The 23166-nt window shown below is 45.2% G+C and overlaps 5 protein-coding genes across 5 annotated transcripts; 3 read left to right on the forward strand and 2 right to left on the reverse strand.

The window, feature by feature from the left end:
* Positions 1–10737: 10737 nt before the first annotated feature.
* On the reverse strand, positions 10738–12271 carry GL218_08376 (Zinc-regulated transporter 2; the record flags this gene model as incomplete). Its single annotated transcript, XM_033585177.1, has 6 exons — positions 10738–10772; positions 10823–10950; positions 11003–11874; positions 11926–12041; positions 12101–12127; positions 12181–12271. The coding sequence occupies 6 exons, from the start codon at positions 12269–12271 to the stop codon at positions 10738–10740; spliced, it is 1269 nt and encodes a 422-aa protein (XP_033440766.1).
* A 1809-nt stretch (positions 12272–14080) lies between these two features.
* On the forward strand, positions 14081–16066 carry GL218_08377 (Metal tolerance protein 4; the record flags this gene model as incomplete). Its single annotated transcript, XM_033585178.1, has 10 exons — positions 14081–14120; positions 14279–14742; positions 14802–14828; positions 14885–14962; positions 15018–15092; positions 15159–15243; positions 15294–15364; positions 15417–15665; positions 15719–15836; positions 15888–16066. 10 exons carry the CDS (start codon positions 14081–14083, stop codon positions 16064–16066), a joined length of 1386 nt encoding a protein of 461 aa, XP_033440767.1.
* A 561-nt stretch (positions 16067–16627) lies between these two features.
* Positions 16628–18111, forward strand: GL218_08378 (Electron transfer protein 1, mitochondrial; the record flags this gene model as incomplete). The annotated part of the gene is made up of 2 exons (XM_033585179.1): positions 16628–16971; positions 17034–18111. 2 exons carry the CDS (start codon positions 16628–16630, stop codon positions 18109–18111), a joined length of 1422 nt encoding a protein of 473 aa, XP_033440835.1.
* A 310-nt stretch (positions 18112–18421) lies between these two features.
* On the reverse strand, positions 18422–20319 carry GL218_08379 (Lysine-tRNA ligase, cytoplasmic; the record flags this gene model as incomplete). Its single annotated transcript, XM_033585180.1, has 2 exons — positions 18422–20053; positions 20110–20319. The coding sequence occupies 2 exons, from the start codon at positions 20317–20319 to the stop codon at positions 18422–18424; spliced, it is 1842 nt and encodes a 613-aa protein (XP_033440836.1).
* A 1351-nt stretch (positions 20320–21670) lies between these two features.
* Positions 21671–22978, forward strand: GL218_08380 (uncharacterized protein; the record flags this gene model as incomplete). Its single annotated transcript, XM_033585181.1, has 3 exons — positions 21671–22062; positions 22118–22702; positions 22756–22978. The coding sequence occupies 3 exons, from the start codon at positions 21671–21673 to the stop codon at positions 22976–22978; spliced, it is 1200 nt and encodes a 399-aa protein (XP_033440849.1).
* Positions 22979–23166: the final 188 nt, after the last annotated feature.

Genomic DNA, 23166 nt, shown 5'->3' on the forward strand with positions numbered 1-23166 from the left:
TCGGCAAATGTCTAATAATCTGTCGCCAACCGTGCGCAGACCGCCGAAATTTGTATTATGCGCCTCCCAGCCCACAACATCATTCCTGGGTAGGCACTCTCTTTCTAGTAACAGATATCCCTTTGCGATGAAAGTTATCATTTCCACATCTACTTTAGTAATGTGCTCATTAAGGGTCAGGGGGTATCCAGAGTTCTATATCAGCTTTCGACAAAAGTTATATCCCATATACGACACGGAAAACTACACTGCCGATGTAGTTACAGTATCCATCTAGGACCCTTTCCGGAAAAGCAGCACAAATCATGCCAACGACTTGGTTTCTATGTACATGTTCACGCAAGACTGAACAAGCAAGTCAAGCCTTGATTCAGTGCGATATCGAGTCTTCTTTCGGACCTTACCCTCCGGTTGTACGTGTATGGATTGAAAATAGGCGGGCGCGGCGGTGTTATACGGCGAAAATGGCAACGAAAAGGACTGGCGGCTTCTTGTTAATAGATTATGTAGAGCTCACGTCTGGTAGCTAATGAATTTTGTTAAAACATTGTCTCTTGTACTTGTAATCTTAAGCTTTTGAGCTATCCTTTGATTTTCTGGCTCTTTCTTGTAATTAAGTGTTGGTGTTTAAGTGGGAGTTTATCGTGTATTGTATGTTATGGTATGAAGTTGGGTTTGTGTTGGGGGTTTGGGAGTATACTTCCGGTGGAAATATGCTAAAGTTGGCAGACCAGTGAAGACTGAAGACTTTAAACTCAGTCATCAAGTAGATAGGTAGTTGTAGAATACTTGATACATACCTGTCTAGGTTTGCTAAATCTGGAGTACCGTTACCATTACTACCTGTTATCCTCAAGTAGATGAAAGTGTTTTTTTTTTGCATTATGTTTTTTCCAATTTTATAAAAGTACCTACTTAAGATAAATACTTTATGGACTTAGTATCGTCAATGTGTAATTAAGTTATACTATTGACTTATTTAAGGTAGTTATACCTACTTGTTTAGAAGCTTGGTTCAACTACCCCTTTTCCAGCCTTTTGTCACCCTTTTTTTTGTGGGGGAGGGCGAAAAGGGGTATCGAAAAGAAGGAGTTTAGTATGTACGAATTTAGAAATACCATTCAACAGCTAAATTCTATCCCTACGTATTTTGACATCCCAGGCATGGCTTCAAGACTCTATTGTTAATGTATTAATACTTGTGCGGCCGCGCTTGCTGCTATAATAATCGTAGATATTAAGGATAAATTGCAAGGGCCACTGTTGTTGATCGTAGTAAGAATATGAGTATAGCTAGTGCATAGCCCCCATTATCGAGTTATATAGGTACTATCCTAGTACTGGAAGATATGATTCTCTAGAGTCGAGTCGCTTTGTAGAATATTGCTGTGTTGTGATAGAGTGGTGTTACAAAAGAGGGGTGCTTCAGGCATGTACTACAGTATCTCGAAGTAGATACGTAGATGGCTGACCAGTCAAGTTGCTATGCTAGTTGTAGCTGCCTAAACAATGCCTAACAAATGCCATTCTGCAAGGCTTTTAATACTTGTATGTGTTGTAGTGGCGTTTCCGTCTTTCTTTTTTCAAGAGCAAGCCATCCTGTTGCCATCATACACATAGAATTCATCATCATTAGCAGTAGCGGCAACGGCAACGGCAACGGCACTATGATCGAGACACCTACTAGTATAATTTTTACAAATTTGGTGGAAGTTCTTCAAATAATTTTGGGGTTAAATATTGATGTAAGTGTAATACAATTTCTCATTTACCTAGCTTATATCTTAATGAGTCTAGCAAACCACCATAGACAACCTAGGACTGACTAGGCTACGAAGTCACCTACAAGCACAATCGCCCTCAGCTCCTTACCCAATAACGCCGCCACAATGCTTCAAATGCCACAAACGTGGTATCTGGTGCCTCACGAATATGAATAATCCTAATGGCAATAAGGGTCGCCCATACTTCAAATGTGTCGACTGCGAACAGTTCCTTGTATTCGCCGATGCCCGTGGCAACATGTCTCAGTACACATTCTGTGAATGCGAGCTTCCTGCCAAACTGATATTAGGAGGACAGAAGACAGCAAACCCCGCACAGCTAGTCTATGTTTGTAGAGGAGGCAGATGTGTTCATTGGGAACCATGTATGAATCAGGGAAAAGCCATCGAAATCGCGCCAGTCGAAATCGCGCCAGGACTTCGAAGCAACCTGGTAGAGCTATGTATAATTTGAGGATTATATAATAGACCTACGAGAGGCTTTCGGATTAAAGAAAGAGCACAGAGGGATGACGTCGGATACATTCAGAGAATGAAACGGTACAGATTGTTATTCAGATATGGGGGCTTCACGCCGGTATCATTTCCTTCAGCAGCCATCGAGGCATTCGTTCGTTATCTTGATTATGGAAATGCTCATTAGAGATATGACGATATTTATTACTATCGGTGGGTAAAGGGAGAGTAAGGAAGAGAGGAAAATTGTCCTGGACTGCTTAAGTAGCTTGAAGACTGAATATTGTTATTGGAATAGTACCCTTTCTTAGTTGTATTCTTAGCATAGTAACTATACTATTAGCTATCCTAAACGAAGTCGACAAAGTTCATACTACTCAAAAGAATATTATCATATAGGGCATAAGTAGAACGTGAAGTTAGGTACCCAGCAAAACCTCTAACAAGAACGAGGGGCACGTCTCGAGTTTAAGCAGTTGTGTAAATAAACTACCTCATTTTTGCCTTTTGCCGCCTTCTAGGGGGGAGTTTACGTACGAACTTAGAAATAACTAACTGCTAGAAATTCAATATATATGACTTTAATAGTTAGGTTATTACTAGGTTGTGATAGTATTAAAGCCTTCAGTAAGATTAAACTTTCTTTTCAACATCTTTTTTCAAGGATGTAAGATGATGTGGTTTGATGATTTACTTGAACGATTTACATCTCATTGAGACTTGTTACTATTAGTCTATTAATATTAGTTTAGTTATTTTCGTTATTATATAGATCTTAGACATGACAAAAAGCAAGGGACATCGTTGTATTAAGTACCTAATATAAGAGGCAGTATTAGTACCTACCTTAGGTAGAGGTAACCTTTGTTTCCAGCCTCGTCATGTTATATCTCAGGACTACAGCGCCTGGCTTTTTCAAGAACCAAATCGAATACTAGGATATTGCTTTGCCTGGTGGAATTGATACCTATTTAGGTAGTTGAATAAAGTGTAAAGGCTTTAAAGTACCTGAGGTATACAAATGATAGGCCAATCAGATCGCTTTGTCGGTGGCGGACAACTACCTACCTAGAGGTACATGTAGCCAATGAGTTTTATTAGATTACCGTTTGCTATAATAGCCTGGCCTCTCAGTCGTTTGTAACCGTTTGATCAAGAGAAACCTATCCTACTATTACCATACACAAATAGTATCGTTCAGAAACATCGACAACTATGCATTTAAAGACGCTGAAAGACGTTGTTAAATTCCTTTTTGGTCGAGACATAGATGTAAGTGTATACATTAACCTTATAATGGTCCTGGCTTGCCCACTTCATGTCCTAATCGGATATTATCCTATCTAGGACACTGCCATAGACGCCCACAAGGGCCGGGCGCCAGACTGGTCTGACTTGCAACTGATCCTACGCGAACTACGACCTTCGGCTCCCTACCCAAAATCGCCAATACCATGTCTTCACTGTGGCTCAGCTGCCTCCATGGGCATCACATCGTCATCGAATATAAACGGGAACGCAGGACGCCCATATTTCACATGTCCAACGATGGGTAAGTTCTTAGTGTTCGCCGACGCCCGCGGCAACGACCCGACGAACCCAGTCTGCGGATGTGGATTATCAAGCAAGCGGGTGATTTCGGGGTTCGATAACAAAAATCCGGGAAAGCTGTTCTACGTCTGTAGAGGTGGTTTGTGTGGATACTATATGGAATGTAGGGATGCGCAAGGAAAACATGTTATAGTCGACCCAGAGCTTATAGACCAACTGGCACGACTTGAGATAATCTGATGGGTGTACGTTGAACTGGTGATGGCGTTCGGATTTGAGAAAGAGCTGAGGAACTAGAGGGAACAAACATATGGAGGGACGGCATTGGATATGTTCAGAAAAGGCTCTTGCTTTCAGGGGTAAATCGGTACTTCTTTCATGAGTAATGAATAACGAAATAGCGCAGTGTTTAATATGAAGTTATTATCTCAGGTAATTTCAGACTGGATCTCGTGGAGACAGGCTGGGCTTGCCTGCGTTATGCAACGTATGGCTGATGTTATTGTATTTATAAGTCACAAGCTTAACGTTTTATAAAAATTATCTCAGGCAACGTTAGCCTTAGACCAGATCTTTTGAAATTCGTTTATGGGGTTGTGTCCTTTTTTTTAACCACATCATTCTTTTTATTATAATAAAATTTACCTGGGTTTATCGAATAACAATTTATGTTTATACCTATAAGAAATTACAAAAGTTACTTTTATTATATATCAGCAATTTTTATAAGCATTATCATTTGCTAGACTCGATTGATTGATCGAAATGAGCTTCATTGCACCTATTCGAGCTGCATGTTGTCATAAGGCATCCCGCCTACTTAACAGTTCCGTTAATTAATTAATGCCGCACCACCTTCTTTTCTTGGGTGATACATCAGCCGGAGGGGGTAGGGGGGTAAGGGGGGGAGAGCTTAAAGTAGTGTTCTACAGTAGCTTCAGCTCAAGGTAAGGCTGGACTTGATGCTTATTAAAGGACGAAGTTATAAATAATTATCCACCTACCTTAAGTATCCAAGACAAATTGTTTCTTAATGCAGAAATTACGGAATGCATATTAACTCAATTTTAAACCACATTCTTAAAAAATGTATTGGTCAAATAGTGAAAGCAGAAGAGATACGAGGTTTCGGCTCTATGCCAATATGTTTGTGAAGCTTCAAATCTGCAACTCATCGACTTTAAGCGAAGATAAATGTCTCGATAAAGCAAAAAGACATGACTATTTGCAAGAGTCGTCAGTTATTTACTCAAGCACGTATTTATTTATGAGTCATGTTTGGCTAAGGAGTTTACAATTCGATCTTAATGGGCATCTCTCCTATCTAGGAGCTACGCTTGGGGGCCAAACTCTTCAAAACACGTTAATCTCAAGCGGGTGGTGTCCAAATCAGTATCGTATGTGTCTTACAACTTTTGGGCTTATTCCGACCATATTCTGTGCTCATTTCCAACGACCTCATCAACGCACGCACGAAGATTGCTCCGAAAAGGAGTGTCGGGCTTATCATTTTCGAGACGAAACTAAGGCAACTTTACACGCAACACCTGGTTGTAATTGTCAGCACGTTGCAGCTCCCAAAAATGCATTGCGAAGAATAATCCGGTCTCAGAAGATACCGCTTATCGATCTTACTGAAAGAAACGGTCAAATTATGGTCAAAGTTGTAGAACATCTCGCTGGATTCGAATTTGTTGCAATTTCCCACGTCTGGTCCCACGGGATAGGAAATGCAACCGACAATTCACTTCCAACTTGTCAGCTGCGTAAACTGAACTCACTTGTATCTAGACTCGTTGGGAAGCCTACTCTGATCTGGCTTGACACTCTCTGTGTGCCACGTTACCCACGGCGCCTTCGACGGCGTGCTATCGAAGGCATACGGCATATTTACGAAAGTGCCAATAGAGTTCTTGTTCTAGATGAAGAGCTCCAACAGATTAGTTTACATGGACGGGGAGTTCTGGAAGTGCTAATGAGCATCAATTTGGCAGGATGGATGCGTCGCCTGTGGACTTTGCACGAATCGGTTCGTTCTCGCAACCTATTCTTTCAATTCAAAGATGGTATCTGCGATATGGATTCTTTGGTGAGCTATGCCCAGTCAACTATCAAGAGAAGGCATGGTATAGCCGGAGACCGAATCTCGTATCATCAAATTATATTGCGTCAAGTGAGCTGGCTACTAATTTATATTGCCCGCTTGAAGACAGAACCTCATGGAGCAGAAAGCATGACGCGTCTTTGGGTGTTGCTTCGATGGAGACATACTAGCTGGTCACCGGACGAAACTATTTGCATGGCTAATATTCTGGGGGTTTCAACGAAGGATGTAAACGTTATATTGAGGAAAAGCCCTAATACTCGTATGAAAGCCTTTTTAAGCCTCTTCACTCATTTCCCAAAAACCTTTCTTTTCTTAGATGTGCCCAGACTAGCAGATGATAGCTACTCTTGGGCGCCACTCTCATGGCTCCATTCACCCACTCTTATATGGCAACAGCATGACTTCCACGGCACTAGAACGTCGTCGGCTATTCAGTCGAGACACGGGCTTTTGTGTACATTCATGGCAGTCTTTTGGCTGGAAAGCTCATTTCATGATGATTTACGACAACTGCAGCTAAACCCAGCACGAATCGGTATCCGGGTCAAAAACGACAATTTCAACCTGTGCGGTCATCAGTTCGTCAGGTGGACAAGGAAACAAACAAGACAAACACAAGGCGCGCGTCACTTGATTTGTTTCGAAGACGGTATAAATGCTGATAACTTTTCGAGCCTACAGCACATCCGTGGGGCACTTGTTGAATATCGAGGGCAAAAGATTGAAGTACAGAAAGGCTCTGTACGTAGGGGACACTATCTATGCCCTATACGGCTAATGAAATCTGGATTATTAGGAGAGATGTTATCTCCGAAAGTGGTGAGAGGAACTCTGTTGTTTGGTAATTCCTCTTGGTCCCTTATGTAGAAAGAATTCAAGAAAACAGTCTGTGATTGGGAAGATCTCCATACTCTCAGTTCCAGACTAATGGCTTCTTGCTAGGTACCACATATAAACGATAGGGGTGCAGATTTGTAATAATTAACCAGACCGTTCAGCATCCCAAACATGTTGCTGAAAGGTTCCTCTCGTATCTAGTTTGAGTTGGTGCTCATCACCGACAGCCCATTCAAGGAAATGCGCGCAAGACGCTATAGCATCTTTGATCTGTTTGCTTTCCTGTTCTGGGACTGCTTCACGGAGAATAGTCGCACAATTTTTCCCACCTTCGCGGATACACTGAGCGGAGCTGTGTTTTTTAAAATGTGCTCGACAAGATGCACAAAGCTTGTCTTGCAATACCTGGCGTATTGCACTGGTAGAGTTACCAAATCGACGGTTATCAGGATAAAGTAGTTTTGCAGCAGAAGCTGCTGCGGGAGGATCCGCTGCAAGCAACAAACCTACAGCGCCCATCAAAGTGCTGGCGTGAGGCTCACAAAAAGGTTCACCAGAAAATGCCATATTATACATGGAAAACCAGTTCGGTTGAGAAGCCCCCTCGAGCGCATTAGCCAGCAGACCAAGCCCTCCAAGCGCACAATAAGCGACTCTACTAACAGGTTTCATCCACCCAACGAGAATGATCTGGAATAACAAAACAGAGAAAGCGAAGCCCGCAGCTAGCATTTTGATAGTATCTTTGTAGTTGCGTACGGCTTGAGGCTCAAATGTATATTCTTCAAGGCTGAATTCTTTCCGCGTCCTCTGACTAGACGTATTACCAGACGTATTAGGAGACGTAAAATCGATCGTTGACGTTCTGATGAACAAGACAGCAGTACTTTCTAGACCTTTATGTAGCATTATGGGTGGCCGGCGATGAACCGTCAGATCTCGCCTATCCCATGAATCTTTGCGGGGGGTCACCGCCCAGAGGAGAATCCACTGTCCCGCCAACGTAACGCATATTGATACCAAAACTTCAAAAGAGTAACCACAAAGCCCTAAAGCAATTCCCGTAGCTACTTGGAGACAGAGACTAGCAAAATGAATAAAAAAAGGCCAACGATAAGACGATCTGATATCTGAGACATTGACATCAACAATGCCACATTCTCTGGAATGGTCATAGGCCTCCCCCTTCGAACGCTGGTAGGCTGCTCGAGGACCGCGATTCCAGCACTGCCATATATTCTGAAGAATAACATGATTGGCAGGATGAGTAGCACCAGAATTAAGATTCGTAAGTAGCAAGCCTGGAACACGCATGCCTTCGGGAATTCGGTCAAATATAAGATTAGGAGGACCTCTACTCCCTTCCATTGCTGCAAAGACAGTACCCGCCAGCGGCGCCCAACCGAGCGACGTGGCGAATATCATATGGGTCCAATGCCATCTTTGAAAACGTAGACGCGACCATATCGCTGACCAGATGGTAGATTCACCAAGTAGCAATAGGATAGAGAGAGCATCGATATCAAGGCTAGTTTGAAACATTGCCTGACCTTGGTCCGGATTAGATATATCCTTGATTTGTCCCGTTGTACTATTCATCGTGGAGATAGGTGGCATTTGATATGGGTTAACTACCTAAGGTATGTAGAAAAAACTTATAAACAAATTATGATAGTTAAATAGAAACGTTTGAGAAGGAAAGATACTTACCTCTTAACTTACCTGGTTAGATAATTGCGGGGTATGCTTTAAATATATGATTATCTCAGGTGATTTTAAACCAGATTTTGTAAAAAAAAAAAACTGCTTACATTATGCGATAGTTGGATATATAAACCATTTGGTGTTTATATAAAAAGTTACTATAACCGTATACATATTTATATACGGTAGTTATACAAACCGTTTTAAATGTTATAAAACTATAGAAAAGCAATTCATTATAACAGGTAACCAACGACGAAAAGCTTATAGTCAAGCTGGGAAAGCAGTATATGAATGACAGTTTTGTAATGAGTCAAGAGATACTATTTAAAAAGGAGCTAATATTAGAAGGAATAGGCGGACAGAGGGACGGTGGTGAATATGTATAACGAGAGCTCTTACTTTTAAGGATCGTGTTGGAACCACTTACCAAAGTCGTTCGTTTTAGCAATTGGAGAGGCACTACTTTGTTATATCATACAGGAAACCGCTCGGTAGGTACAAGAAGATGTTCTTGGTAAAGGAGACGTGGGGCGAGTTTAACTGTCACTCATTAGGTATCTGGGAAGCTCTTAGAGCATTAGTATTGAAATATCATACTATTCCAACTGAGTTGTAAGCTTTCGCTCTCTAAAATATGATGCTATAGCAGGGCTTTAACCTGAACACGCTATAGTTGTAGAGTAGACACTGATAAGATCCTGGGTGTCATAACTGGATGATATACTTGACACCTACCTTAACTTACTTTATTCGAAAGCTAAGTTGAAGACTACGATAGCAGTATAACTTAAGAACTTGGCCATAGACCGAGAGGAAATAACAGAAGAGCGAATGCCTCGAATTTATAACCAATATCGTAACGAATCCACCAACCAGCATTGAGCTTCAAGTTGTCTACGTACCTCCTAACTACCTACCTACCTCTTACGCAAACCTCAACAACTCGAAACGTATCATCTACACCAAGCCCTTAGGTAAACACCCATAAAAATAGAAACTATCTCGTAAAAGTATACTTCCTTATCAATCTACACCAAAAAAACAACAAAAACACCCCGCCTCCTCGGAAATCCCTTCCTCGCATCGATCTTGGCACCATCATGGCATGTAACTTCAGAACCCGTTCCGTTTCCACCCGTACATTTTCCACCACCGGAACCATGAAACCTCATCCTACAACCATACATACATACATTCACACATATATACATACATACATACATACATACATACATACATACATACAGACAAGCGTAGTGTTATTAGGTAGTAAATATAAGGTAATACCCCCCTCCCCCCCCCAAACTAGGCAACGCGGCACGTGCCCCGTCGTACGTTGGTAGTCGACGTAAAGTTCTGGGCATTGTATCACGATGCGCGGCTCCACGAAACCCTTCGTTTCAGGAAAGGTCCGGGGTTCGTTCAACTGCAGTCTGCAGACCAGCGGATCCCGGTTCCGGGCTGACTACGTGCATGCAGCCGAACCAGCAATGCCAGATTTCGGAGATAGAATAGGACCCTTTATCCAACCTTGGCGGTTCCTATTTTGGCAGTTCGTCTTGGTCTTTTTTTCCCCCTCTTCTTTGGAGGAGGAAAGGAAAGAAAAAAAAAGAGGGGGTAAATGGGAATAGAGATTGAGTTTGACTTGATTTTGGTATTCTTCATATGCTATCATGGCTATATAGATGGCGCACTAATAATTACAGAGTAGCCTCTGAATTCGCTCTAGTAATACATTTTTTCGCTCTAATGAGAATCGTTAATGTGTTTCCGCGCTCTTGTCATAGCTTGATAATTAATCCTCCGACTCGGCCCTGTCGTCGCCGTCGTCTCTGGAAATTTTTGGCAGAGGTTCGGTATTTTCGTATGCCCGAAATCTTTTCGGCAGCATTTCCCCCTCTCCTCGACTCGAAGTCCTGTGGACGTCAGTCGTTCTACCTAATTTAAGGGCGTCTCTTTAAAGAGCTCAGACCCTTCTATTCCTATGCTCAAACCAACCGAATGCTTGCGTAGATGATGCTAATACTGGTGCATGCGGTAAGGACTGTGTTGTAAAATTACTCTCCATGTACGGAAACAACTTGTGAGAATTTGACGAGACTTTTCATGCAACTTCCAATGTCCTAGTTTCCTGCCATGACCGTCGCCCTATTATTCTCTACCTGCCTGATGGCTCACTTATGCCATCCCGGTCAAGTAGCGCAGCTTAAGTAGTATGATAATACTACTACTCTAATATCGTGGCTTCATGTTTTCGTTTCCCCCGGATCTTCTCGCACTTCTCATGGCTGCTCTTTAAGCGAAGGCGCCGACGATAGACATGCCAATAGCTATTTCAAGTTAGGTAAGAATAATTAGAGCGGACTGTATGAAAACTTACCTCCTAAGATGACAAACATGAAAGCAATCTTCTTGTCCTTCATCGTCAACACCTTGTTGGATTCCTCAGAGAGGAAGTCTTCGGCGAGTAGGTCAACTAGAGCGGCGTAGATCAAAAGACCAGAAGAGCTGCAATATATTAGTGTTAAATCTTAGCAGGCTAGCACAAAAGGTCACATACATAGAGTTGAAGACACCGACGATAATCAGGCCGAAGGCACTGTTAGGGTCGTAGCTGTTACGCGCAGCCAAACCGATGGCCTGTCCAATAGGTGCAGTTGTTCCGAAAGCGAACACTAATAGCCAGGGTCGGATGCTGCCCTTAGGGTACGGAACAGCGGCGATACGAGAACCAAGACCAAGACCTTCGAACATTTGGTGGAAAAGGATAGCGATCAGGAGAACGACAAAGCCTTCAATAGTGATAGAAACAGTCATTCCGACGAAGACGGAGTGGAAAAGGATACCACCTTCAAGTAGTGTAATGTTCATGGACATCCTCTTGTAGACCATGGGGTCAACCGGCTGGCCCTCCTCGTCAAACATGCTCTTTTCGCTAACCACTACTTCCTGCTTGGGATCCGATTGTACTGGCATGTTGCCACCAGATGCCTTGATCATGTTGACGAGCTCGAGACGTTGGCGGACATATTGCTCGTAGAAAACGACGAACCATGGAGGCATTTCGGATCGGGGAAGGTCTAGGTCGTTCTCATGGTACGAGTATGGGTTTTCGTACACTTCCTTAGCCATCCTCTTCTCGTATTCCATGTCTTCGGCCTCAAAGCCCACCATAGTCGCATCAGATGGTTGTGCACGGTGTTGAGACTGAGACTGAGGCTGAGAAACCATAACTGGGGCGGGTGCGTGATGCTCGAAGCCCGCGGCGCCGCCGTGGGAATGTCCGCCCATCTTGTTGTTCATCCACATCTCAATAACAAACAGAATAAAGAGGGAAGTCATCATAATGACACCAGGAAGCGGGGGGTACTGCTCGGTAAAGAGATCCGGAAGGCATGGGTCTGAAAGACTGAACCAGGCTGTAGGGAGAAGCTGAGATATATGTTAGATAGAAATATTGAGATATCCTCTGGTATAACATACATGGACGAAAGCCGTTGCTATTAGGACACCTGTTCCGAAATGTTTGCAGGCGAAGAACACCTTTTCTGGTACCTTCAACCAACTGATCTTCTTCGCGGCCACGGGAAAGCCAGCCCCTAAAATGACTTGTTAATATTGCGCTATGGAGATTATGAACATCTAAAGTATTGCATACCGAAGATTGATGCGGCCAGGACAAGGACTACAAGACTATTAGCTGATTGCGATTCGGATTATCTCGGCTTCAACACTTACACAGTCCAACCGTGTGTAGAGGAAGATCGTACTCTCCGGCCTCCTTGCCGCCGCCACATGCGGGCTTTGCATTTCCCATATCTTGCGACATGATGTTCAAATACCCAAGTTACTTAGTTAACCAAATAGAGCACACAAAAAAGCGAAAGGCTGAAGTCGAAAATCCGGCGACTGGAAACCCCGTTTAAGAGAAAGTAGAAAAAAAGGGATAATATGAAGACGTCCGGCGACTCCTGGGTGTAGAAATAGAAATAACAGACGAGAGGCTTCAATCCCCACGCCAAGAGAAGAGAATGTAAGTAAAAAAAGAAGAGAATGTGAAAGAGAACGAAGACCCCTAACACTCGACCAAGACACAGCACAGAAGAATATGAATATCGATCAAAAGTCTTGGAAGATCCGGCTGGGCCTTTGCTTTAATATGCATTACTATGGACAAGACTTCGCCGGGCGATCTCGGCTAGGGACGAGACGAAGATCCATGGTACGCGATGTTGAAATTGCATGCATCTGCACTGTCATGGATTTAGAATAGAAATCCTCGACTATTCTTGACGTTTCTGCTCGTACAAACGTATGGCAGCAGCCAACTCCTTGATCCCTTGTCTTAATCGAGTTCATTATCTGTATTGGATGAGAGATCGTCTTGGTCAATGCTGTCAGGGTTGTTTCACAGCAATTGTCTGCATCGTGCAGAAACCCAATAATAGTGCAATCTCTACTGTAGTAGGCATTTAGACGTGGAAGATCACGCCCGTGCTTATGAGAGCTTGGCATGAGCCTCACCCCGGAGGTTCCACCTACAGCTTCAGTGAAGCTCCATCTCATTACTTAATAAATTACTACTACGCTCTCATGGCTACTACGTCGCTCCATTACTGTTAGCCTTGTCTGAATACACAAGGAATAATTAAGCTTTACGATTGTGGCTAAGATGACGCTGAAAATAGTGAAAATAGTAAAGGTTGTAGGATTGAAACAAGGCCCACTACTTACCCTAGGGGATTTACTTTGATATATCAGTATGCTCGTAGTAAGCTTCGTAGCCACATACATATGTACGAGAGTCGACCTTCCTGATCAACTCCACAGTATGCAGAAGAGGCGTCAATAGCTGCGGCTGTTATGACTTCAGCGAGTCGGGGTTTCTGTCTGATAGTCGACACTACCTTGCAGCCTTGTTAGGAATAAGACTCCTCGAGTCGTAGATGTATGGGGAGGCTCTTGGCAGTATCAAGTATTGTGGGTTTACTTTAATGCGGCCTGCGTAGTTATTATATGAAGCTGGAAGATTAAACGTTGCCCAAAACAGTATGCGGCTTGGCAGACGAGAGTCCGGGGTAAGATGGCTGGATGGCTGGTTTCCCGGCTATGTTGTTTGGTGGGCGAGGAGCATTTGCCATCTAAGCTGTGACAGATAGGACATGATAGTCGCGGCAAAGGTTAAGTCCGCCTGAATCGAAACAAAATTGGGCCAATGGGGCATTCCGCATTTGATAGTGATCGGCTCTCTACCGATGCGAGAAATCCCTTGCCAAGAGCGTTGTTGTTTGAGACGGAGAAAAATTGCGGTCTAAGCGGAGCAGTTGACAAACCGGGGCCGGCATATCGAATCCCTGTTTAGCTTTTTTCTTTCGCTTTCTGCGCGGGGGTTTTCTGAGGAGAAACCAGCAAAGCTTTCTTGGCAGACGAAATGGTGTTGTATTTCGTCAAGGTGTCAGTGGAGTATGATGGAGTGCAATGCAACCTATGACCACGGTTGGCTCCCTCACATTTGTATTCGAGCCAGGTTGGATATAATTATGTATGAGCCGTCTTGCAGCGATCGCCCTCTCCCACTATCATTCAGAAACATCTTCTGTATTGCACCCTAAAGGCTTTTCAGAGCACGAATATCAAGATGGCGAATCAGGAACCAGGAAACACCGCTCAGCCATCAGGTCAGTCGTTTTCTTACTGTCATTCTCGTCTGATTTTGTTATGAGGCTCCATGGAAACATCCACATCCGGACGCGCAAGCGTTTTGAATCCTTTTATCCCCAATTAGGAATGCGACCAAAGATTTGAGACAAGCATACCAACTGACTCCGAGGTGAAGACAACATTACTCCAGCAAGCGCCGGTCCCGTTGTGCCTGCGCCTGCGCCTGCAGCTGCAGTGCCCAAGGAGGCAAGTGACTCCAAAAAGGACGACGGCTCGCCTTCGACATCAGTCGAGGAGTCGTCAGCGACGCAGGCGGGCGGGGCGGCAACGTCTTCCGCAGCCGAAGTCAACCCAACTGACCCCTTGAATTTCGGTCGCCATCGACGTGAAAATGTCAGCCGGCGCCAGATGAAAATCGACCATCCCAATGGCAACAAGAAAGAGCTTAAGAAGTTCTATTCCCGACAGAATGAGCTTATCGATCAATTCTTGGGTGCCGACGATGAGGAACGGTTGCAAGTGGAGGAAGACGCCCGAGTGGCTCCAAAGATCAAGTTCGCCGTCAATGCCTCCTTTACGGTGAACTTTTGCCTTTTCGTAATTCAGTTATACGCTGCTGTCTCAACTGGGTCGCTATCGGTAAATGACCCTGGGTGCGAATTGTCCTTTCATGTGAACTTAGTTGACCGTCTGAATAGCTCTTCGCCACTGCTGCTGATGCTTTTGTTCGTAATCCTCTTAAAATTGCTGATGAAGTGCTGCCGGTTGACCATAGAGATAGATGGACCTTGTCTCGTCTTTTGTAATGCTCATAACTTCACGTATGGCGGCCAGAGCCAGCATCTATAAATATCCAGTAGTGAGTACCTATCAACAAAATGGCCATCAAGGTTGTAAAGCTCATAGCCACGTAGGGCCGCACAAGGATTGAGACTATCGGAATTATCCTCTTTTGTGCGCTGATGACTACCGTTGCAATCCAACTTCTCGTGAGTTTACCACCCCCATGGCGTTTCAGCCCGTCGGGATTTGCGGTTCTAATTCTTGGCCTATAGGTCGAGTCGGCACGTACTCTCGGCGGAGGGCCATCCGAATCTAAAGACCTCCAAATCATCCCCATCGTATTCGTGGGTATTGCCAGTAAGGGAATCTATCCACGTGCTTGTATATTGTGGTTAACAAGGATTTAGTCTTTGCAAAAGGCAGCCTGATGCTTTACTGTCTTGCGTACCGCAGATACCCATCAGTCCATGTCTTCTTCGTATGTTTAGCCCCTTGATGACTATTGGGGTGATGTTACTGATTAGGTACAGATCGACCATCGCAATGATATCGTTGTCAACATATTCGGTCTGGTCATGTCAGTAGTCGGTGACCGGTTTATCTGGTATCTAGATCCTATTGGTGCTATATGCATCGCGCTCCTGATTCTTTTTTCCTGGATTGCCAACGCCTTCGAGCAAGTATGGCTACTCGTGGGCAAGTCGGCTCCAAATGAGTTCGTGTCTAAGCTCATCTACATAAGCATGACCCACGATCCCCTAGTTCAGAAGGTGGACACGGTAAGTCAATGCCAGCCTGAACCTAGTAGAGATAATACTAATAAAAGTTTCAGTGCCGGGCATACCATGCCGGTCAGAAATATTATGTCGAAGTTGATATTGTTATGGATCAAGATATCCCGCTGAAGATCTCACACGATGTGAGCCAATCTTTGCAGAGAAAGCTTGAGGGTATGTATTCGGAGCCGGGCAAGTATACGCAATATGCTGAGAATTTTCTAGGCTTAGGTGATGTCGAACGAGCGTTTGTCCATGTTGACTACAACGACGACCACGACATCCACGAAGAGCACAAGCCCCTCTACGAAGAGAAGAAGCAGGGTCGAACTTTGAAAGACATCTTGCTCTTCCGAAAGAAAGAAGGGGAAGAGGAACTTAGGAGACAGGAGATGTCGGGATAAGACACCCCCGTCAACTTTTTACGCTTTGAATCTCGGAAAGGGGGTATAGGGGGGTAAGAGGGCCATGAGGGACGATAAAGAAAATAGAGAGCCGCGGTTTTACACCACTAAGCAAAGGTGTGGTGAGGCTATTCAAACAGTGCGAACACCAGTATACGACTATAATAAGTGCGATGATTTTAGTTTCTGTATAATAGAGCGACGAGCGATGAGCGATTCATATACACATATATACCATAAATGTAGTAAGAAAATAATAAAACTTTCTAATTGCGCAACATCTCGACCGCGCACTCAAAATGAAAAGAGGAAAAGAAGTTGAGATGTAGAAATTAAGTTTAATTGATACGATAGGCGATTATACTGACGTCGTACAAAAGTTACACTAGCAACAATTGAATCTCTTAGCGGGAAGCTAAACCTCTAGGTTAACTACCTCCTTACATAATACAGCACCTTTGTATCTCGGTATCTTATCGTATGATTGGAAATGAAAACCTTCCCATTTGCGTCCTCAACTCTGATCTCTCGAAGGGGAAGAATCCTCACAACACCCCCCAAATGTCGCTTCTTCTCCCGGGGATACGCAGGGCGACGGCCAGGCTAACGCCTAGTCAGTTCGTCTGCCGCCAATGCCTCCGCCAGCAGCCTCGCGCAGCTGCTTCGTCGCGGATCTTCCGGGCTCTACAGGTGCGACAGGCCAGTACCGGTGCTGGTGGCGAGTCGAAAGCTCGGTTTGCTCGGTATTTCACGTCTGCAGCTGTCTCGACTGAAGCGGCGCCAGTTACGAAGAGGGTGTTCCCTGAGACGAGCTCTAAGGGTGTGGCGTATTGGCTGATTGGGAGTGCTGCAAGCGTCTTTGGTATCGTGGTGTTTGGTGGGCTTACACGGTTAACGGAGTCTGGGTATATATTACCCTTTCCTTCGCGTTGTACTAGGACTAAAATGTCTAATTGCGCAAAAACAGGCTTAGCATAACAGAATGGAAGCCCGTAACTGGGTCACGGCCGCCCATCACCGAGGCCGATTGGGAGGCCGAATTCGAGAAGTATCGAGCGTCACCCGAGTTCCACATGCTGAATTCGCAAATGGACCTCAATGAGTTCAAGAAAATCTACTTCATGGAGTGGACGCATCGGCTATGGGGACGTGTCATCGGTTTAACATTTGCGGTGCCGACCGTGTATCTGATTGCCCGTCGTCGTGTATCCGCCCGCGTCGCCGCACACCTCGTCGGTATCTCTGCGCTTATCGGTTTCCAGGGGTTTATAGGGTGGTGGATGGTGAAGTCCGGGCTTAAAGACGATTTGTTCGCACCGGGATCGCATCCCCGTGTTTCGCAGTACCGACTTGCTACGCATTTAGCTACGGCTTTCGTCTGTTACTCCTGGATGCTGCTCACAGGCCTAAGCATCCTACGCACCCGCCGTCTCCTTGCCGACCCCGCCGCCGCTAGCAAAGTCATCTCCGCCTTGAAGAACCCTGGCATCGCCCCCTTCCGACGCTACGTATCAGCCCTTACTGTACTAGTTTTTACGACCGTGCTCTCGGGGGCCCTGGTCGCTGGCCTTGACGCTGGACTTATCTACAACGAGTTCCCCATGATGGGCCTAGGCCTAACCCCGCCAAAGTCTGAGCTCTGGGATAAGTTCTACTCGCGAAAGGAAGACAACTCCGATTTATGGTGGCGCAACATATTAGAGAACCCTAGTCTAGTACAGCTAGACCACCGGATCCTCGCCACAACTACCTTCTGTGCTGTTCTCGCACTATTTGCGTACTCGCGGTCTGGCCGACTTGCCACCGTCCTACCTAAGAATGTGAAGAATGGCACGACGGGTATTGTGCATCTCGTATGTTTACAGGTCGCTCTTGGTATTAGCACGCTTATCTACATGGTTCCTATTTCGCTTGCCGCCGCGCATCAAGCGGGAAGTCTAGCGTTATTAACCGGAGTTCTCGTCCTTGGTCATCGTCTACGAGTACCAAAAGCGACAATCGCGCAGGTTCAGAAGAGGTTAACGTCGGCAACTCAGCCGCGGTAATCCGGCCATATTATATGCTAGGCTAACGAATGTACGATGCTTAAGACGTTGTTTGTTCACTAGACAGATACCATGTATTATACGTAGAGTCTCAACTTTTTTTTATATTCATTTCCACCTTATGGTGTACCGATCATAGCGTTGATCTTGCCTGGAATATCTAGCTAAGTACTGTACAAACACCGTAGACAGTATACTTTCCAAGCCAACACCCGTATAAACGGGGTTTGTCCTTCAACAATATTAAAGGTTTCTCATTATTTGTGAGCTGGAGGTTGTGGTTAGTTACGATACATCAATAGGTGGAGAACTAGGACGAGCAAAACGTACGAATTCCTTCAACCTTAACATGGGGCTCCTCTGCACCTGCCTCTTCGATATCGGCGGGGAGCTTCTCTTTCTTCTGTTCGGGATTCATGAAGGGGAACAGCAACACCTCCTTGATGGTGTAGTTGTTTGTGAGGAACATAGTAAGTCGATCAATACCCATACCCCAGCCGGCGGTCGGGGGTAGACCGTATTCTAGAGCGTTCAGGAAGGTCTCGTCGATCATTTGGGCCTCGTCGTCTCCTTGGGCCTTTTGGTTGGCCTGCTCTTCAAAGCGCAGTCTCTGCTCGAACGGCTGGTTTAACTCGGTGTAGGCATTGGCGATTTCCTTCTTGCAGACGAAGGCCTCGAATCGCTCTGTTAGGCCAGGCTTGGTGCGGTGGTCCTTGGCTAATGGTGACATGATCTTGGGGTGCTCTGTGATGAAGGTCGGGTTGACTGCGGTCTCCTCGATGAACTCGCCAGTCAATCTATCGAGCATCCTAGAGGTAGTCTGGGGTTCGGGGCAAACAACGTTGACCTTCTTCAAAACTCCCTTGAGCCACTCCCTTGTCTCGTCTGTGTGTAGTTGGTCGCCAGGAGGGAACTTCTCTCCGGTTGCTTCTTCGAGGGCGGGGATCATCTCCACTCTTCGCCACGGCGCCTCCCAGTTAACTGTGTAGGTTTCGCCATGCTGTGTGGTAAATGAAGTTGTGTAGCTTCCGGTAAGATGCTTCACCATACCAGAAACAAGTTCTTCAGTTCTCTTCATGAGATCGTTGAAGTCGGCATAGGCCTCGTAAAACTCGCAAGTCGTAAACTCCGGGTTGTGGGTCAGATCGGCACCTTCATTTCTGAATAGGCGGCCAATCTCGTAAACCTTGTCATACTCTCCAACAATCAGCATCTTGAGGGGTAATTCGGGTGCTATTCTCAGGAAGATATCCATGTTATAATCGTTAAGGTGAGACTGGAAGGGCTTGGCTGTGGCACCACCGGCAATCTGATTTAGGATAGGGGTTTCGACCTCTTCGAAACCAGCATTGTCGAGGTAATTGCGGATGTACTTGATAATCTTGGTACGGGTGCGGTAGGTTTGAGCGGTCTTAGGGTTCATAATGAGATCGAGGTAGCGCTTGCGGTAACGCTGCTCTTGATCCTTGAAACCGTAGTACTCGTCGGGCAGTTGGTGCAGACAGGGGGATAAAAGGATCACCTCTGTAGCAAAGACGGAAAGCTCGCCCTCTTCACCCTTTTCGAGCTTGGTCTTGGGGGCAGTTCTACCAGCGTAGCCAACGACACCGATAATATCACCACGTCTTATGTGATCATGTTGCTTCTCGAAAGCAGGTGCTCCTTCGCTAATTTCTTGAGCCTGACACATGATCTGCACTTTGACGCCATTGTTGCCGCGGATATCATAGAAGAGCAGCTTGCTACCTGAAGCGCGCTTGTTGTATATTCTTCCAGCTACGCGCAGGGTCTTAGACTTATCATGCTCTCCAGACTTGAGGTGACCGTACTCCTTGACTAGATCGTTTAAGTCATAGTCGCGATGGAACTTGTGAGGGTAGGGATAGGGCTCCTTGGATTCGATAAGCTTGGAGATGGCGCGAGATCGAATTTCGAAGTATTGCTAATTCAAATTAGTTAATATTAATATTAATACTATGATAGTTTCAATTGACTAACGTTAGGAGTCAACTCCTTCTCATCAGCTTCAGCATTCGTCTTCTTTGCAGAGGCAGGCTTAGGGGGAGCAGCTGCAGCCTTCTCTTGCTTCTTAGCATCTCGCTCGCGCTGCTTCTGTCTCTTCTTCAACTCTGACTTAGACACCTTCTCTCCGGTGACTTCATCCAGATGCAGGTTAGCAACCTCTGCAGTAGGTGCTTGATCTGCCATGGTGACTGAATGTGGTTGCGATATTGTGTTTAGTTGGCAGAATTATTGTAAGTTGGCCCCACGTAGATTTTTTGTGAGTTGATGGCGGGGTAATTTTTTGCGAATTGATATTGAGTCACCGCACCGATTTCGCCAATGTCAATTGCCTATTATTAGGTCGCGTCTAAACGCGGGGCAATATTTTCTCTTTTATCACGTGCTAATCATGTGATATGTATTTTAACCTTTCGCTAACCTTTCGCTAATATTTCGCTCTTGAATCCGAACAAGCGCGAACCTAATAATATCATATCCCTGTTAACACTTTAAACGGATAACCATTTATTATTTACCTCCTAAAATGAACCTCACCTAACCCTCCCCTATTTTCTTCCAACTCCACCTACGGAATCACATACAGGGGTGTAATCCTAAACTGCAAACTGCAGTCAGAAAACTACCTAGCGTCCGTATTGAATACGTCTGAATGGAAATCTTGACAAAAAGTCCTACCAACTTATTTAATCTCCCTTTGACGTGCTGCGCCTAGGGTGTGATCCTTCAGCCCCCAGGCTTCATCATTCCCTTGTACGGTCCCACCCAGCTGAATACCCTAGCAGCCAGTCAACGGCCGAGAAAATACCGTTTAGTTTGGGGTAACAGGATGTTCGAGCGGGAATTTGATAAACTCAAGCTGCCAAGACCCAAGCGTTTGGTTCCGGTGCAAGGCTCATCGTCGTCACCATGGAGCACAGTGCAATCAATATCCACGCAATATTCACAGCTGCAATATCGGCCATGGCTAAGAATTTAGCGGTCTGGTTGAATTACATTTATTTTTTCAAGTAACGAGTTTACTATCATTAAAGCTCCCATAACTAATAACAACTCTAGTACATCAAGTTTACTAATCTCGGAATATACTCGATATTAGGATAATCTATCCTCACCTTCGTGGCCGATGCTGGACGAGAATGCCTTATCATTTATTGGTTAGTCTAGACTAGCTGATTGGTCGACAAGTGTTGGCATTCTCTGTAGGAATATGTATATTCCTTGAAGTCGAGCGCCACGGCGGCAAAGCTAGCCACCATCAAATGCAAGAGCTTCAGGTGTGATAACTTCGAGTGCCTTGCCCTGCCCTCATGGATTGCCAAGTGGTTCCGAGTTGAGGCTAGCTTTACTCGCGAAGCGTGAGAAGCTGATAACTTTGAATGATTTATGGTATTATCGCGTGCCAGCCAGTGTGATAAATATTAGCGGATATGCATAACCTACATCTAAGAAATTTGCGTAAAATGCATGTTATCATATTATTTACTTCTCAGACCGGTCTCTACCTTAAGACAGCTTTTAGGTTGTCAAAGCCAATATGAGTTTTGGCGTAGGCTTCGGTGATTTAGTGCTCGCTTCCAAACTGGCCTGGAATGTATACAAAGCATGTAAAGATTCGGGCGAAAATTTCAAACGTTTGTCAAGCGAAGTAGCCTCCCTACACGTCGTACTCAAAGAGACCGAGGACTATATCAATGAATTCTCGAAGCTGGACACTTCTCGAAAGAATCGTTTAAACATTTTGACCGATGGTTGCAACGCGACGTTAGAAGATCTGCAGAAGCTGCTTAAGTCATATGAGCGACTTGGAACACAATCCCAAAGGACTTGGGACCGGATGCGTTTCGGCCTAGAAGACCTGGCTGATATTAGATCTCGCTTGGTGAGCAATGCAACACTCTTGACAGCCTTTAACAGCACTCTGGTCAGGTCCGTAATGCCAAAATGCGCACACGTTTAAATAGCAACTGACACTGGTGAAAAGCTCATCGACGACGAGGATCGAAAAAAAGCTAAACAAGTTCATCTGCGAAGTACGTGCCGGATATCGGGAAGGATCCGTTGTTACCACCCCGGACGTTGTCGAGACGATCGAATCTCCCGATGTGTGGGCCCAACTGCGGCGTGAACTCGAGGATATTGGCATCTCGCCGGCCATCATGGAAGAACATCACGAATATATATCGAACTGGATGAAGTCAGTTCTGGCACAGGGTCTCATTAATGAGGATCCCGTTGCAGAACTAAATAAGACAGTCTCCCCCGACTCTGGCTATGGTGGTAGTATCGTCTCTTCGTCTGCTGATATGAATATAGCGAACGAACAGTTCGAGTTGGAGATGCGAAAGAAGCAGGCCGAAAGGCCTCTAGACGAGGTTTTCAAACCACTTACCGTTGAATCCACCGCTCCATCGGTCAGGAAGAAGTCAATCACAGACCCTACTAGACTTATCCGAAAGCTCTTTGTGAAGGATGATGCACTTGTGCAAGCAGCCAGTGATGGAGACATTGACAAAGTTGCCAAGTTGCTCAGCATCGGGTGTAACGTAAATGCAAAAGATCGATGGGGGTCAGTAAATCCCGAGGGTGCAGTTTTGAGACACACTGACACGTACTATGTAGTTGGTCGGCACTCAGTATGTGTGCGTATGGAGGACATCTCGCCATAGCTCGGCTCCTCCTTGAGCACGGGGCTGACCTGTACAACGTCGATGTTGACGGTGACACACCGATGCAGATAGCTACAACCCGCGGTCACTCGGAAGTAGTCATTCTGTTTGATGAAGCACAGGCCGAGAGAGATCGCCTGGCTCGGGAATTAGATGCTGAGCCAACAGCAAAATGAACCAAAACAACAAGGGTTTGGTTTGGTTTTGGTAGGCTTTGCGAACCCGCAGTCTTTCTACCCGCGTCAGCCACACCTCAATTAGCGCGGTGAAGAATTTATTTCATGATGTAGCTCGGATGATTCGCATACCCGCTAAAACTCGAACATAGTTGAGACATTATGACTTGAGTTTGTTTGTTCAAAGG

The sequence above is a fragment of the Daldinia childiae genome, assembly GCF_008694065.1.
Source record: "Daldinia childiae strain JS-1345 chromosome Unknown Scaffold12, whole genome shotgun sequence".
In the NCBI taxonomy this organism is placed as follows: domain Eukaryota; kingdom Fungi; phylum Ascomycota; class Sordariomycetes; order Xylariales; family Hypoxylaceae; genus Daldinia; species Daldinia childiae.